Source organism: Symphalangus syndactylus, chromosome 23, assembly GCF_028878055.3.
Source record: "Symphalangus syndactylus isolate Jambi chromosome 23, NHGRI_mSymSyn1-v2.1_pri, whole genome shotgun sequence".
Lineage (NCBI taxonomy): Eukaryota > Metazoa > Chordata > Mammalia > Primates > Hylobatidae > Symphalangus > Symphalangus syndactylus.
This window is the reverse complement of record NC_072445.2, coordinates 39,756,513-39,769,313: the sequence shown is the minus strand read 5'-3', so window position 1 is coordinate 39,769,313 and position 12,801 is coordinate 39,756,513. Positions and strand designations below refer to the sequence as shown.

General features: G+C 51.0%; 2 protein-coding genes across 11 annotated transcripts; one reads left to right on the top strand and one right to left on the bottom strand.

Moving 5' to 3' along the window:
- The first annotated feature begins 27 nt into the window (after positions 1 to 27).
- On the top strand, positions 28 to 6,093 carry CFB (complement factor B). Of its 4 annotated transcripts, XM_055264827.2 has the most exons (18): positions 28 to 282; positions 370 to 603; positions 1,005 to 1,190; positions 1,346 to 1,519; positions 1,740 to 1,841; positions 1,943 to 2,079; positions 2,372 to 2,510; positions 2,836 to 2,967; positions 3,250 to 3,351; positions 3,427 to 3,564; positions 4,062 to 4,159; positions 4,298 to 4,415; positions 4,628 to 4,781; positions 4,877 to 4,953; positions 5,151 to 5,251; positions 5,350 to 5,482; positions 5,564 to 5,613; positions 5,884 to 6,093. In XM_055264827.2, the coding sequence occupies exons 1-18, from the start codon at positions 219 to 221 to the stop codon at positions 6,037 to 6,039; spliced, it is 2,295 nt and encodes a 764-aa protein (XP_055120802.1). In that variant the 5' UTR covers positions 28 to 218; the 3' UTR covers positions 6,040 to 6,093. The 4 variants fall into 4 exon arrangements, with proteins under 4 accessions (XP_055120802.1, XP_063489273.1, XP_055120800.1 ...); XM_063633203.1 differs by lacking the exon at positions 3,427 to 3,564; XM_055264825.2 differs by having other exon boundaries at positions 2,836 to 3,351.
- A 143-nt stretch (positions 6,094 to 6,236) lies between these two features.
- Positions 6,237 to 12,801, bottom strand: NELFE (negative elongation factor complex member E). Of its 7 annotated transcripts, none has more exons than XM_063633223.1 (12): positions 12,587 to 12,672; positions 12,258 to 12,364; positions 12,066 to 12,148; positions 10,625 to 10,694; positions 10,377 to 10,522; positions 9,210 to 9,284; positions 9,050 to 9,087; positions 8,558 to 8,883; positions 8,300 to 8,444; positions 8,082 to 8,136; positions 7,731 to 7,833; positions 6,237 to 6,407 (listed from the first exon to the last, which is right to left on the bottom strand). In XM_063633223.1, exons 3-12 carry the CDS (start codon positions 12,138 to 12,140, stop codon positions 6,310 to 6,312), a joined length of 1,131 nt encoding a protein of 376 aa, XP_063489293.1. In that variant the 5' UTR covers positions 12,141 to 12,148; positions 12,258 to 12,364; positions 12,587 to 12,672; the 3' UTR covers positions 6,237 to 6,309. The 7 variants fall into 7 exon arrangements, with proteins under 7 accessions (XP_063489293.1, XP_063489291.1, XP_063489292.1 ...); XM_063633221.1 differs by having other exon boundaries at positions 12,066 to 12,175; positions 12,274 to 12,364; XM_063633222.1 differs by having other exon boundaries at positions 12,274 to 12,364.

Genomic DNA, 12,801 nt, shown 5'->3' with positions numbered 1-12,801 from the left:
TCCGGGAAAGTGATGTGGGTAGGACAGGCGGGGCGAGCTGCAGGTGCCAGAACACAGATTGCATAAAAGACTGGGGGCTGGTGGGGAGCAGGGGAAGGGAATGTGACCAGGTCTAGGTCTGGAGTTTCAGCTTGGACACTGGGCCAAGCAGACAAGCAAAGCAAGCCAGGACACGCCATCCTGACCCAGGACCAGCTTCTCTCCTGCCTTCCAACGCCATGGGGAGCAATCTCAGCCCCCAACTCTGCCTGATGCCCTTCATCTTGGGCCTCTTGTCTGGAGGTAAGCGAGGGTAACCTTCCCTTCCTGCTGTCCCCAGCATCCCTCCTTGGCTTTTCGGGGCCAGGCTTCATCAGCCTTTCTCTTCAGGTGTGACCACCACTCCACTGTCTTTGGCCCGGCTCCAAGGATCCTGCTCTCTGGAGGGGGTAGAGATCAAAGGTGGCTCCTTCCGACTTCTCCAAGAGGGCCAGGCACTGGAGTACATGTGTCCTTCTGGCTTCTACCCGTACCCTGTGCAGACACGTACCTGCAGATCTACGGGGTCCTGGAGCACCCTGCAGACTCAAGACCAAAAGACTGTCAAGAAGGCAGAGTGCAGAGGTTTGAGGGCAACGAGTGTGTGCAGTGGCCTAAGGGAGAAACAGGGCAGGTGGCAGCAAGGTCAGGACTAGGATGAGACCACGCAGGGTGACAAGGTGGGCTGACCGGGAGTAGGAGCAGTTTTAGGGTGGCAGACGGAAAGGAGGCAAGAAAAAGCGGAGTTAACCTTTACTAAGCACTTACCCTGGGCTTCCAGGCAGCCCTGGAAGTCAAGAGAACACTCAGAAATGGGGAGGGAGAAGCAGCAGACTGTCCATATGGGTTGAGGGGTAGGTAAGATGCTACTTCCACGGGACTGGGAATGCGCTGTATCTCAGTGACATGGTCTCTGAGACCAGGAGGGATACACCTAAGGCAGCCTTTCCCTCTTGATGACTTCTACTTGTCCCCCCTTCTCAAAGCAATCCGCTGTCCAAGACCACACGACTTCGAGAACGGGGAGTACTGGCCCCGGTCTCCCTACTACAATGTGAGTGATGAGATCTCTTTCCACTGCTATGACGGTTACACTCTCCGGGGCTCTGCCAATCGCACCTGCCAAGTGAATGGCCGGTGGAGTGGGCAGACAGCGATCTGTGACAACGGAGGTGAGAAGCATCCCCTCCCCCCACATTGCTGTCTCCCTGACGGCGCCCAGCCCAAGGAGTGGGCGCTTGGCTCTGGACACTGTAACTCTTGCTCTCTACCTTGCCCACGGGGCCTCAGGCTTCAGCGCTTACCTCCATGTCTCATGCCTCTACAGCGGGGTACTGCTCCAACCCGGGCATCCCCATTGGCACAAGGAAGGTGGGCAGCCAGTACCGCCTTGAAGACAGCGTCACCTACCACTGCAGCCGGGGGCTTACCCTGCGTGGCTCCCAGCGGCGAACGTGTCAGGAAGGTGGCTCTTGGAGCGGGACGGAGCCTTCCTGTCAAGGTGACCTTTGACCTGTACCCCCAGGTCAGATCCTGATCTTCCATCCTACTGCCTTCTCTCCCCACCTCAACCCTGCTCTTTCCTCACTTCGTTTAAACCTTCCTGTAGAACTGTCTCACTTCTGAGCCTTTTATACCCTGGAAACCCATGATCCCCGATCTCTTTGGTCACTGTATCCCTGACACTCCCAGACATTTGACCTCATTTCTGACTCTCCCAGACTCCTTCATGTACGACACCCCTCAAGAGGTGGCCGAAGCTTTCCTGTCTTCCCTGACAGAGACCATAGAAGGAGTCGATGCCGAGGATGGGCACAGCCCAGGTTTGAAGACAGAGAGGGGAGGCAGGGCAGGAAACTGGGGGAAAATGGAGAAGGAACAGAACTGTTAATGCTGGAGCCTGAGCCACTCTCCTGGCACCCAGGGGAACAACAGAAGCGGAAGATCGTCCTGGACCCTTCAGGCTCCATGAACATCTACCTGGTGCTAGATGGATCAGACAGCATTGGGGCCAGCAACTTCACAGGAGCCAAAAAGTGTCTAGTCAACTTAATTGAGAAGGTGGAATCCTCCTATCCCTGAACTTGGGGGAATGGAATCTCGCTGATCTTCCAGGACTAGCTCCCTGATCATTCCAGCCCCTCTGAACCACAGGGCCCCAGGAAAATCTCCAGGTCCTATTCTGTCCTCCTTCCCTTTTACTTGAAGCAGTTTCTTGACTGGTAATTCCTCCATGAACCTCAGCCCTTGAGCCTCTTACTGAGAGCCTCCCTGTCCCAGCAAAGTCGCTGAAGTCTCCCAATCACAGTATTCTATTTTCAATGCCATGGCGCCTTGTTCTCCTCACCCACAGGTGGCAAGTTATGGTGTGAAGCCAAGATATGGTCTAGTGACATATGCCACATACCCCAGAATTTGGGTCAAAGTGTCTGAACAAGACAGCAGTAATGCAGACTGGGTCACAAAGCAGCTCAATAAAATCAATTATGAAGGTCAGAGGTTAGGGAATGGTGGGAGGTTCACTTTGGGGTCAGGAGGTTCAGGAGTATTGTGTGGAGGGGGTCATGAGACTACCTTGAGGGCGACAGGGAGGACCACTTTGTAGTCAAAGGTTGAACAGCAGGGTCATTGGGCAATGGAGGTTAGTGGGAACCTGTTGGGGGCTGGAAGGGCCACTTTGTGGTCAAAGGGAAGTCCGTGCAATGATGATTAACTTAAAAAGTTGAAAGATGTGGGATTTCAGTTGCAGATTGGTCTCTGGGGTTAAAAGATGGCTTGGAAGACCAGGTGAGGTGATGATCTCTTCCCTCTCCACAGACCACAAGTTGAAGTCAGGGACTAACACCAAGAAGGCCCTCCAGGCAGTGTACAGCATGATGAGCTGGCCAGATGACATCCCTCCTGAAGGGTGGAACCGCACCCGCCATGTCATCATCCTCATGACGGATGGTCAGAAGGGACCTCTCTCCTGTCCCAGCCTCCCCACCTTCTCAGACCAGCATGTGGTCCTTAAGTCCACTTGTAACACTATACCCATGGTTGGGGCCCTGAATGTGACTCATAGCTGGCTGTTCATCTCTCCTGTGACCCTTCATAAGGAATTCTTCCTACAGCCCTGTAATCAACTATCTCTAACCCTTCCTCAACTTGCTCACCCTCCCACGTGTATCACTGCCTTTAGCCAATTTATCTTCCTTATCTCCTACCCTCATGGTCCTGTCTCTTCTGCAGGATTGCATAACATGGGCGGGGACCCAATTACTGTCATTGATGAGATCCGGGACTTGCTATACATTGGCAAGGATCGCAAAAACCCAAGGGAGGATTATCTGGGTGAGTAACCTGCCTAGGACCCAGCACCCCACTTCCTCAGGGCTTGGACCCTCATCCTTCCTTTTTCTCCCTCAGATGTCTATGTGTTTGGGGTCGGGCCTTTGGTGAACCAAGTGAACATCAATGCTTTGGCTTCCAAGAAAGACAATGAGAAACATGTGTTCAAAGTCAAGGACATGGAAAACCTGGAAGATGTTTTCTTCCAAATGATTGGTAGGGAGATACAAGGGAATAAAGAACACAAGTCTCCTCAGGTTCCCCTGAAGTAATTCATTCTTCCTCTACCCCTGAAGCTCTAGTTGCCTGGAAAGCCTTCTTCATTCCTCCTTCTCTATCTCAGTGTCACTATTCTTGTCTCCTGGCACTGTTCACTTCTTAACCTTAGAATCACAGAGCTCTGAGCACTTCAGAGATCTTTCTACAGTCCTACATTTGACACATGTGGAAACAGAGGCCGAAGGAGGTCAAGGGGCAGCAAGCTAGCAACAGGGTTGGGCTTGAAAACAGCCAGGCCTCTGACAGCTTGATCCCAAGTTCTTTCCCTTTTCACTCCACCATAGCAGTTTTCTCCTAACACGAGGAAACAAATACCCGTGGCCTTTCCCTTTCTCCTTTTGGGCCTCTGCTCCTCATAGACTCCTACCCAAAAGGCTGCTGCCATTTAGGAATGAAGTGTTCCGAGTTTTCAGCACATTCTCCTTCTCTGCCAGATGAAAGCCAGTCTCTGAGTCTCTGTGGCATGGTTTGGGAACACAGGGACGGTACCGATTACCACAAGCAACCATGGCAGGCCAAGATCTCAGTCACTGTAAGCACAGAATCCCAGTAGTGGGGACTTGAGGGAGGTGAGGTCAAGGTGAAATGGGAGTAGGGGAAGGACAAAATGGCCATAAGAGATGGTGGTTTGTGAAAGTTGAGCTTTCCGTCTCTACTGTTCTGTTCCCAGCGCCCTTCAAAGGGACACGAGAGCTGTATGGGCGCTGTGGTGTCTGAGTACTTTGTGCTGACAGCAGCACATTGTTTCACTGTGGACGACAAGGAACACTCGATCAAGGTCAGCGTGGGTAAGGATGCAACTGAAGGTCCCGGGCTGCACCTACGCTCTCCAGGCAACACCTCCCACTTTCTACAGATCCTACACTCCACCCGTCCTCAATGCAGCCCCATTCCTTGCACCCCAGACCAGTCAGGGATGGGGGAAGACGTGAAGTTAGGAATGACACGGGGCCAGAGGCAGGAAGCTGCCCACAAAGAGGTGGTACCTACTCTACTTCAGGAGGGAAGAAGCGGGACCTGGAGATAGAAGAAGTCCTATTTCACCCCAACTACAACATTAATGGGAAAAAAGAAGCAGGAATTCCTGAATTTTATGACTATGATGTTGCCCTGATCAAGCTCAAGAAAAAGCTGAATTATGACCAGACTATCAGGTGAGAGCATCCAGATCCCTGAGGAAAGGCTGGGAAAGGCTGGAGGACTGGGATGAGGAGCAGGCCTGGTTTGCTCTTCTCCTTGTCCTTCATAGGCCCATTTGTCTCCCCTGCACCGAGGGAACAACTCGAGCTTTGAGGCTTCCTCCAACTACCACTTGCCAGCAACAGAGTAAGGCATACTTGGGGAGAGGATAAGAGTGAGATCCCAAGACAAGTGGGGCATGAGAGGGAGGTGCAATAGGAAGAGATGATGCCTGGCCCAGAACCTAGCTCTAGAAGGGCTTAGGGGACATCTACTGAGTGACAAAGGCAATGGGGAGATGACAGTGGTGGGAGCAGCTGAAGTGACACAGTCTATTTGTCCAGAGGAAGAGCTGCTCCCTGCACAGGATATCAAAGCTCTGTTTGTGTCTGAGGAGGAGAAGAAGCTGACTCGGAAGGAGGTCTACATCAAGAATGGGGATAAGGTGAGAAATGGGCATCCTGAGGAGGCACTCTAGGCCCCAATCCTTCCTAAGCCACTTCTGTTCATTACCCTTCTCCATGCTTCCCACCTCCCCTACAGAAAGGCAGCTGTGAGAGAGATGCTCAATATGCCCCAGGCTATGACAAAGTCAAGGACATCTCGGAGGTGGTCACCCCTCGGTTCCTTTGTACTGGAGGAGTGAGTCCCTATGCTGACCCCAATACTTGCAGAGGTGAGAGAACGCTCTTTGGTTGTGCTGCAAGTGTCCAAGGCCCAAGAGTCCTTTTCCCTACAGCTTCTCCTCTCCTTGCAGGTGATTCTGGCGGCCCCTTGATAGTTCACAAGAGAAGTCGTTTCATTCAAGTGAGTCCTCCCTTTCCTATCTGGGGAGATGCCAAGTGGTCAGCACGGGCCCCAAAGCAGGAAAGCTCAATGCATGTGGCTAGTAATTCGAGGTGGGCAGAGCCTGCCTCACCTTAGGACCGCATGTCTGGCCTGTGTGTGTCAAGAACGAGGCCGAGCTGGGTCCCTAGTCTGATTCCTTTAGGTCAGCTAAGACACAATCAGGAACAGCCATGCTTCCAGGATTAGGAATTCTACTGAATGATCCATGGCACCCCACTGCCTCTGCAGGTTGGTGTAATCAGCTGGGGAGTAGTGGATGTCTGCAAAAACCAGAAGCGGCAAAAGCAGGTACCTGCTCACGCCCGAGACTTTCACATCAACCTCTTCCAAGTGCTGCCCTGGCTGAAGGAGAAACTCCAAGATGAGGATTTGGGTTTTCTATAAGGGGTTGCCTGCTGGACAGGGGCATGGGATTGAATTAAAACAGCTGTGACAACACCTGTGTTCCAGATCCTTCTGGGGCAAGGGAGTGGGGAACGGACACTGGCCATGTTGTTACACTGAGATCAAACCTGACAGCCGTTTTTAAAGGCTTAACCCCAATCCCAAGTGCTGAAAAACCAGAGGCTGAGGGAGATGTGTAAGCTTCCACCTCAGTGTTTTACTGAGACCAGCATTGGGGCATATGAGGCACAAGGAATCCAGCTCTGTTCCCTAGAAGCCATCCACAAGGTTTTCCTTGTAGACGTCATCACTGTAGACAATCTGGGTCCTCTTGTCCCGGTGGCAACCCTTAGGGCTGTTCTGGACAGCTAGGGAGGGAGGAGAGGAACAGTTAAGGTCTAAAGGAGATCATAGATCAGACCCTGAGGACGACTCCTGACCACCTCACTCCTGGCCGCTGGCCCCTGGAAGCCCAGTTTCCACGCTGCCCTCTGGTGGCCAGGATGGCCTGTCTTCCTTAGCTCCTTTGTGCCAACCCATGGCCAAGGAGAGTGTAAGTGGACATTTTGACGAATGTTTTGTTCTTAGAAAAATCTCAAATGTCATTGTTGAGACACGTGAATGATATTAACCCACTACTTACAGTCAGTATGTCAGAAGCTAAAAACTAGAAAACCTCTGTAGCCCTTTTTTGACATGCTGGTCAATTCTAGTTCCTTTCTTTTGCCTGAAGGGCCACTGTTGCTCTGAGCCCTTCTTTCTGCTCACTCCTTTCCCAGGAAAATCTACTTTCAGGGAAAATGGGTTATTCACACTAAGAAATGCTACTAGCTCCACCAGAACTCATCCAGGGTGTAGCTTTGGCCCTCACCATTCTCTCAAGCATCTAGCTGTTTCTTCCCCTTCCTCTTTCCTCCCTCCACCAGACATGTTACTCTCTTCACCCCATCCAATGGTTCCATCCCCACCACCCTTGAGCTAGAGAGAATCTCTCTCACCTACTCCTATCCTGTGATCTCTGTACCTCGACACTGCTGGCTACTCCCTCTTTCTCAAAGTCTGTGTCCTTTTGCTTCAGTGGCCCAGGCCTGTGGTGCTGCCCCCAGCCCTCTGACCCCTCCTCCCGTCTCCTTTGCTAACGTTAGGCTCAACGTCAGCCTAACATGTCAGGAGAGCTGGGGACATGTGGGGCGTGAGGTGAACAGTCCTGTTTCCTACCATAGTCCCTGAGTATTCCTCAAACCGAGTCCTGGATCAATTTTTTTCCTCCGAAATCAGAGTCTCCCTGATGATCCTATTGTTTGGCAGCCACCCTGTGATGCGGATGACTTAATCTATGTTTTCCTTCCTTACCTCACACCTGAGTTCCAGATCCCTGATTTCGAATACTTAAGAAACTCACTCTACTCCATCTCAAAATGAACAAGCCCCATGAGACACTCATCTTCCTCACCAATCTCACTCCAGCTCCCACTTTCTTCCCTGTTCCAGTCACTGCTTTGGAAGCTGTTTTCAATCCTTTTCTCTCCTTTCTTTACCTCTGACAGAGGATCTGAAATTTTCCTTCCCATTCCCATAGCCTCCACACACACTCTGACCTCAATCATCTCTAGGAAACCCAAGGATGTGTGGGGGAACCAAAGGAACGGGCTGTGGGGGAGAGGATGGGAAAGGAAGAATCCCATTCTTACCGAGGGAGCCCCAGACAGACTTGCCAGTAGCGGCATCCAACATGGGCTGTTTTCGGGCTATGTTGACTTTGAGCTGTACAGACTCCACCTGGGTCCCGTTGAGCTGAAGCAGAAGAGGGGAGGCAGAGGATGGGGAGGAAAACATTACAGATAAACCAAAAAAGTTATTCCAGGAGTTGCTATCCTAGGAGTAGACTGAATAAGGAATCTGGGAATGTAAGTTTTTCTGTGTGAATAGGGAGAGGCTTTCTTTATCAAGAGGAACCAACTTCTTCCTGGCATCTAGTATTTTGAGGAGAACACATGAGAACAGCAGAAGCGATGGGAAGAACAGATTTGGGAAGTTCCAACCTCAGCAACGGCCTGATCTGCTGACTCCATCTTTTCATAGGTGACGAAGGCACAGCTGGGATAAGAGAAACCATGGTCAGTGGAGAGCCAAGGGGCTCTTCTGGACCCAATCAAACCCAGTGATCATACGCGGCTGCAGGGAGGGCAGCTTCCTCCCTCAGGTCTCACACCCCAGTATTCTCCCAGGACTTCTCATCATGCCCTGTTGTCATCCTTACTTTCTGGGTGGGTCCATGGAGAGGTCAATGATGTTTCCAAAAGGAGAGAAGGCCCCACGGAGGAGGGTGGGTGTCATGTCTTCTCCGTATACATAGAGAGTATTCCCTTTCCTAGGGGCTCGCCGTTCAGGGAATGAATCCGACCCTTCGGGAGCACGAATCATAGTCACAAGACATAGCCCATGCCACATTTCACTTAGTAGGACCCACATAAACCTCAGTTAAGGTCACCTTGACCTCCGGCCAAAAATCACTCACTGCGGAAAGGACCCTCTCGGTCTCGGTCTCGATCCCGCTCCCGATCCCTGTCCCGTTCCCGGTCTCGATCCCGATCCCGATCCCGATCCCTGTCCCGCTCTCTGTCTCTGTCTCGATCCCGCTCCCGATCTCGGTCTCTGTCCCGGTTCCTCTCATGGCTGCGGTCCCGGCTGCGGCTTCGGGGAGGGGAGGCTGAGGAGTGGGCACCACTGCGTTCTTCATAGCCCCAGTCAAAGCTTCGAGGGGGACCATCACCAGCCCCTGGGCCCTCTGCCTCTTCTCCATCTGGCCCTAGTTCTCGAAGTCGATCACTAGAAGACACAAAGCTGGGGAGATGCAGACTGAAGATCAAAGGGGGGTTTTACCTTCTCCCCTCAGACCCTGTGGAGACTCAATATTCCCTCTATAGCCCAGCTCCTACAGCCCAGACCTCCCAAGGACTCAGGCAATCAACCCCGCCAAGTGGGCCCAGTCTTATCTCTACTCTCTAACCTCTCATACAGAGATTTCCTCTGGGGACGTCTGGATGACTGTAAAAGAGACCAAAAACAGTTAAGATGATTCCCAGTTGCTGACATGTGGTCCAAAATATATTAGTCCCTCATATTCCTCCATCCCCAACCCCTCAGGGACAGAAATTAGGAGCCTTTACCTCTTGCAGGTCATCATCAGCAGATATGCTCCTCTGGAACGGCTGGAAAGTGGGGACTGGTCCCTTCTCGGGGTCCTGGAGAGGTGAGAGACCTACCTCAGTGTGGAGCAGGAGGTTGCCCAACTATGGAACAGAGGTGTTCCTCTTCCTTCACCCTCTTCTAGGTTACCTCTGATCTTTTCTTCCCTTTTAATTCTACGTACATTTCTTATTCGACTACGTGGTTTTACTTATTTTTTTATTTTTTGAGACATGGTCTTGCTCTGTTGTCCAGGCTGGAGTGCAATAGAGCAATCATAGCTTGCTGCAGCCTTGACCTCCCAGGCTCAAGCAATCCTCCTACCTCAGCCTCCCTAGTAGCTGGGACTAGAGATGTGCTCTACCATGCTTGGCTAATTTCTGTATTTTTTTTTTTGTAGAGATAGGGTTTCACTATGTTGCCAGGGCTGGTCTCAAACTCCTGGGCTCAAGCAATCCTCCTACCTTGGCCTCCTAAAGTGCTGAAATTACAAGAATGAGCCACTGCCTCACCTGCCATTGTGGCTTTTTTGTTTTGTTTTTATTTTTGAGACAGAGTCTTGCTCTGTCGCCTAGGCTGGAGTGCAGTGGTGTGATCTCCACTCACTGCAACCTCTGCCTCCTGGGTTCAAGTGATTCTCTGGCCTCAGCCTCCTCAGTAACTGGGACTATAAGCGTGCACCACCACACTCTGCTGATTTTTGTATTTTTAGTAGAGACGGGGTTTTACCATGTTGGCGAGGTTGGTCTCAAACTCCTAATCTCAAGTGATCTGCCCACCTCAGCCTCCCAAAGTGCTGGGATTACGGGCATGAGCCACCACGCCCGGCTGGTATTTTTTATAAGTGACTCGATATATTATGTATTCTGTTTATTTGAACCTCTCTTGAACCTGATAACATTTTTAGCCCTTTCCATCCCTTAGAGCAACATATTCCAAGAGCTCCAATCCAAGGTGGATTAGAACCACAGAATTTGTAAAATGGAGAATTCAGGAGTCGTCTAGTTTTTTCATTTTATACATGAGAGTTGAAACTCAAGAATGGTACAGCAATTTGCCAGTGCTTGAGTATGCATATTTTTCCCCAAACCCATCTACATTCCAACTTGGAGGGATGCCCTTTAAACAATCCTTCTGCTTGTGCTCACCTTTAACTTCCCCTCAAGGGTTCGAGAACGCTTGAAGCCTGAGTTCTTGGTCTCAGCCTTGATGGCACTGATGGCTCCTGACTTCACCAGCTGCTTTGCCTGCTCTGTTGCTGTGGCTGTGTCCACGACAGGCTGCTCTGATAGTGCTGGAGAGACAAGGGGAAGAGGCATTATGTTGGCCAGGCCATGACAAAGGTCAGCTCCATGCTGCCCACTTCCAGTCCATCCCCATTTCCCCTGTCACTCACAGCGTTTGACACCACCTTGGCTGGTTGTGCTGCTGCTACTTTGCTTCTTCAGAGCCAGCAATGCCTTTTTCTGGGAACAAGGGTGAGAAGAGAGAGGTCAGTGAGGGCCAGCCCCTAGCCGGTTCCTCTCCCAAGGCCCCTGGGCACATCACTCCAGAGACCGTCTTTCTTGATGCCCTCAGAGTGGTGCACTGATGTGCTCTGCCTCTTGTCTCTGGTCCCCTAGATCATGTATGATGCTGGAAATTCCTAATCTAACCAAACCACGGAACCCAGAGGTTTTCCAGAGTGTTACATTTTTGAAGTTGAAGACAAATAATTCAATCATGGCCTAGAATCCTAGGATATAAGCTGCAAGTAAGTATAAGTTTATATGTTTTTCCTGGAGGCTTCATCCATCTATTTCCCGCATATTGAATGAGGCCCAGCCATGACTTCGTAACAGGGATATCCAGGAGGCTAATGCATTGTTTCTACCCTCAAGAAGCTTACAGTCTGAGAAATAAAATAAAATAAATTGAGTGAGTTAGCAATACGATTATAAGAGGTGCAGATTATTCACAGTTGAAAGCTAGTAAGATTTTCTGACGTTTAATGCCTATAAAACTAGGCCCTCCCCCATATCTCTGCACGACACAGAGAGGAGAAGGGTATTTTAGAAAAAGAAAACAGGGTGGCAAAAATGCAGAGATAAGAAGGCTTTGGGAATGCATGTTTTGGAAGTAGTGAATAATTCTACTTTACTAGACAAGCCTGCCAAACTAAGGTTTTGAGGCTTTGTTATATAGACAATGTGAAGCCATTTACGGTTTTTGAGAAACAGAGGGAGCAGAATTTTGTGTTTTCAATGGATCATTTGAACAGGAATGAAGAAGTCTGTTCAAAAAAAAGACTGAGAAATTTGTTGAGAGACCATTACAATGGCCCACATGAATGTCAATAAAGCCCTGCTTGGGGGAATACACAGAGAAGAATAAACAGGAAAAATTACTTCAAAAGAAGAAACAAGAAGACTTGGCAAAGGTTTGACTATGCAAATAGCGGGGAAGTCAGAGATATTTTGAGTCCATGTGGCAGAATTGGTGTAGTCAATCTTATTTGGAAGATCAAGAATAGAAAGATGACAGCTTCAACACTGGGTATCTGAAGTTTTTCAGTATAACACTGGATAGAACTGGAAAAAACAAACTTGGGGATCATCAGCTCTTAGATGGTACGAAAAGCCATGAGAAAGGAAGACAATCCGATGGCAGATTGCATAGAAAGGACAGAAGGTCCACACCAAGGCTTGGGAAAGCCCACCTCTTGAAGCTACACTGTGAGGTGATATGTTTCTAGGTATGGGCCAGAAAAACTTCCCCATTCGCTCACACTCACCCCATGTCTTCTCAGAGTGCAGAGTCTGTGAAAGGTTAGGCCACGTCCACACACAGTCCCTCACCTTTTTCTTGAGTTTGTTGAATTTCTTCTGCAGAGCCTCCTCTTCCTCGCTCAGTCCGGGGGGTATCACCAACATGGTGGCTCCTGGTTCAGGGGCAGGGCCCAAGACATCTTTCTCCACTGTTACCACCCGGGGTTCACACGCTGTCCACACTGTACCCAACCCCACCCCTTCAGGTCTGCCTACTCTTGCCTTTGGCTTTCCCTACCCCTTGCTTAAACCAGGCTGCTGTCCAAGCTCCCGCCGGTCGGGATCATCCAGCATTCCCTCCTGTCTCCAGGGATCACAGACACCAGCACCTTGAGGTACCATGTGGTTCAGGGAGGGACAAATACCCACTCCGTCGGAAAGACGATGGCACCCGACCCCCCTACCCTCGCTAGAGGTAAGGCCAACCGCGGGGTTCCAACGGCAGAGAAGGCGGTGGAGCCAGCGTAGCGCCCGCAGAGCAACGCAAAGAGGAAGAACAGAGAAACGGCTATGAGAAAAAGGGCCGAAGAGCGAGGAGCAGAGGGCCTTACCTGAGGGGGCGGCAACCGGGGTCCCCACGGTCTCCGGCCGCGCCCGCGCTGGCCGCTGATAGCGGGCTCACAACGATGACGTAGCGAGGGGCGGAAAACGCGGTAACCAAAGCGACCCCAGGCACGCACTTCCGCCCGGCCTTCCACCGGTCCAGGTCTGCCCCTCCGCAGCGATAGTTCACGCTCTCGGCGGGGCGCTGCCGGAAGTTGCCTCT

Coding starts and splice junctions, on each gene's coding strand:
- CFB (XM_055264825.2), top strand. CDS start 219: ATGGGGAGCAATCTCAGCCCCCAACTCTGCCTGATGCCCTTCATCTTG. Junction 4,160..4,297: donor AGGCCAAGATCTCAGTCACT/GTAAGCACAGAA, acceptor TTCTGTTCCCAG/CGCCCTTCAAAGGGACACGA. Junction 4,782..4,876: donor AATTATGACCAGACTATCAG/GTGAGAGCATCC, acceptor TGTCCTTCATAG/GCCCATTTGTCTCCCCTGCA.
- NELFE (XM_063633220.1), bottom strand. CDS start 12,140: ATGTTGGTGATACCCCCCGGACTGAGCGAGGAAGAGGAGGCTCTGCAG. Junction 10,695..12,065: donor TCAACAAACTCAAGAAAAAG/GTGAGGGACTGT, acceptor CCTTGTTCCCAG/AAAAAGGCATTGCTGGCTCT. Junction 10,523..10,624: donor CCAAGGTGGTGTCAAACGCT/GTGAGTGACAGG, acceptor TTGTCTCTCCAG/CACTATCAGAGCAGCCTGTC.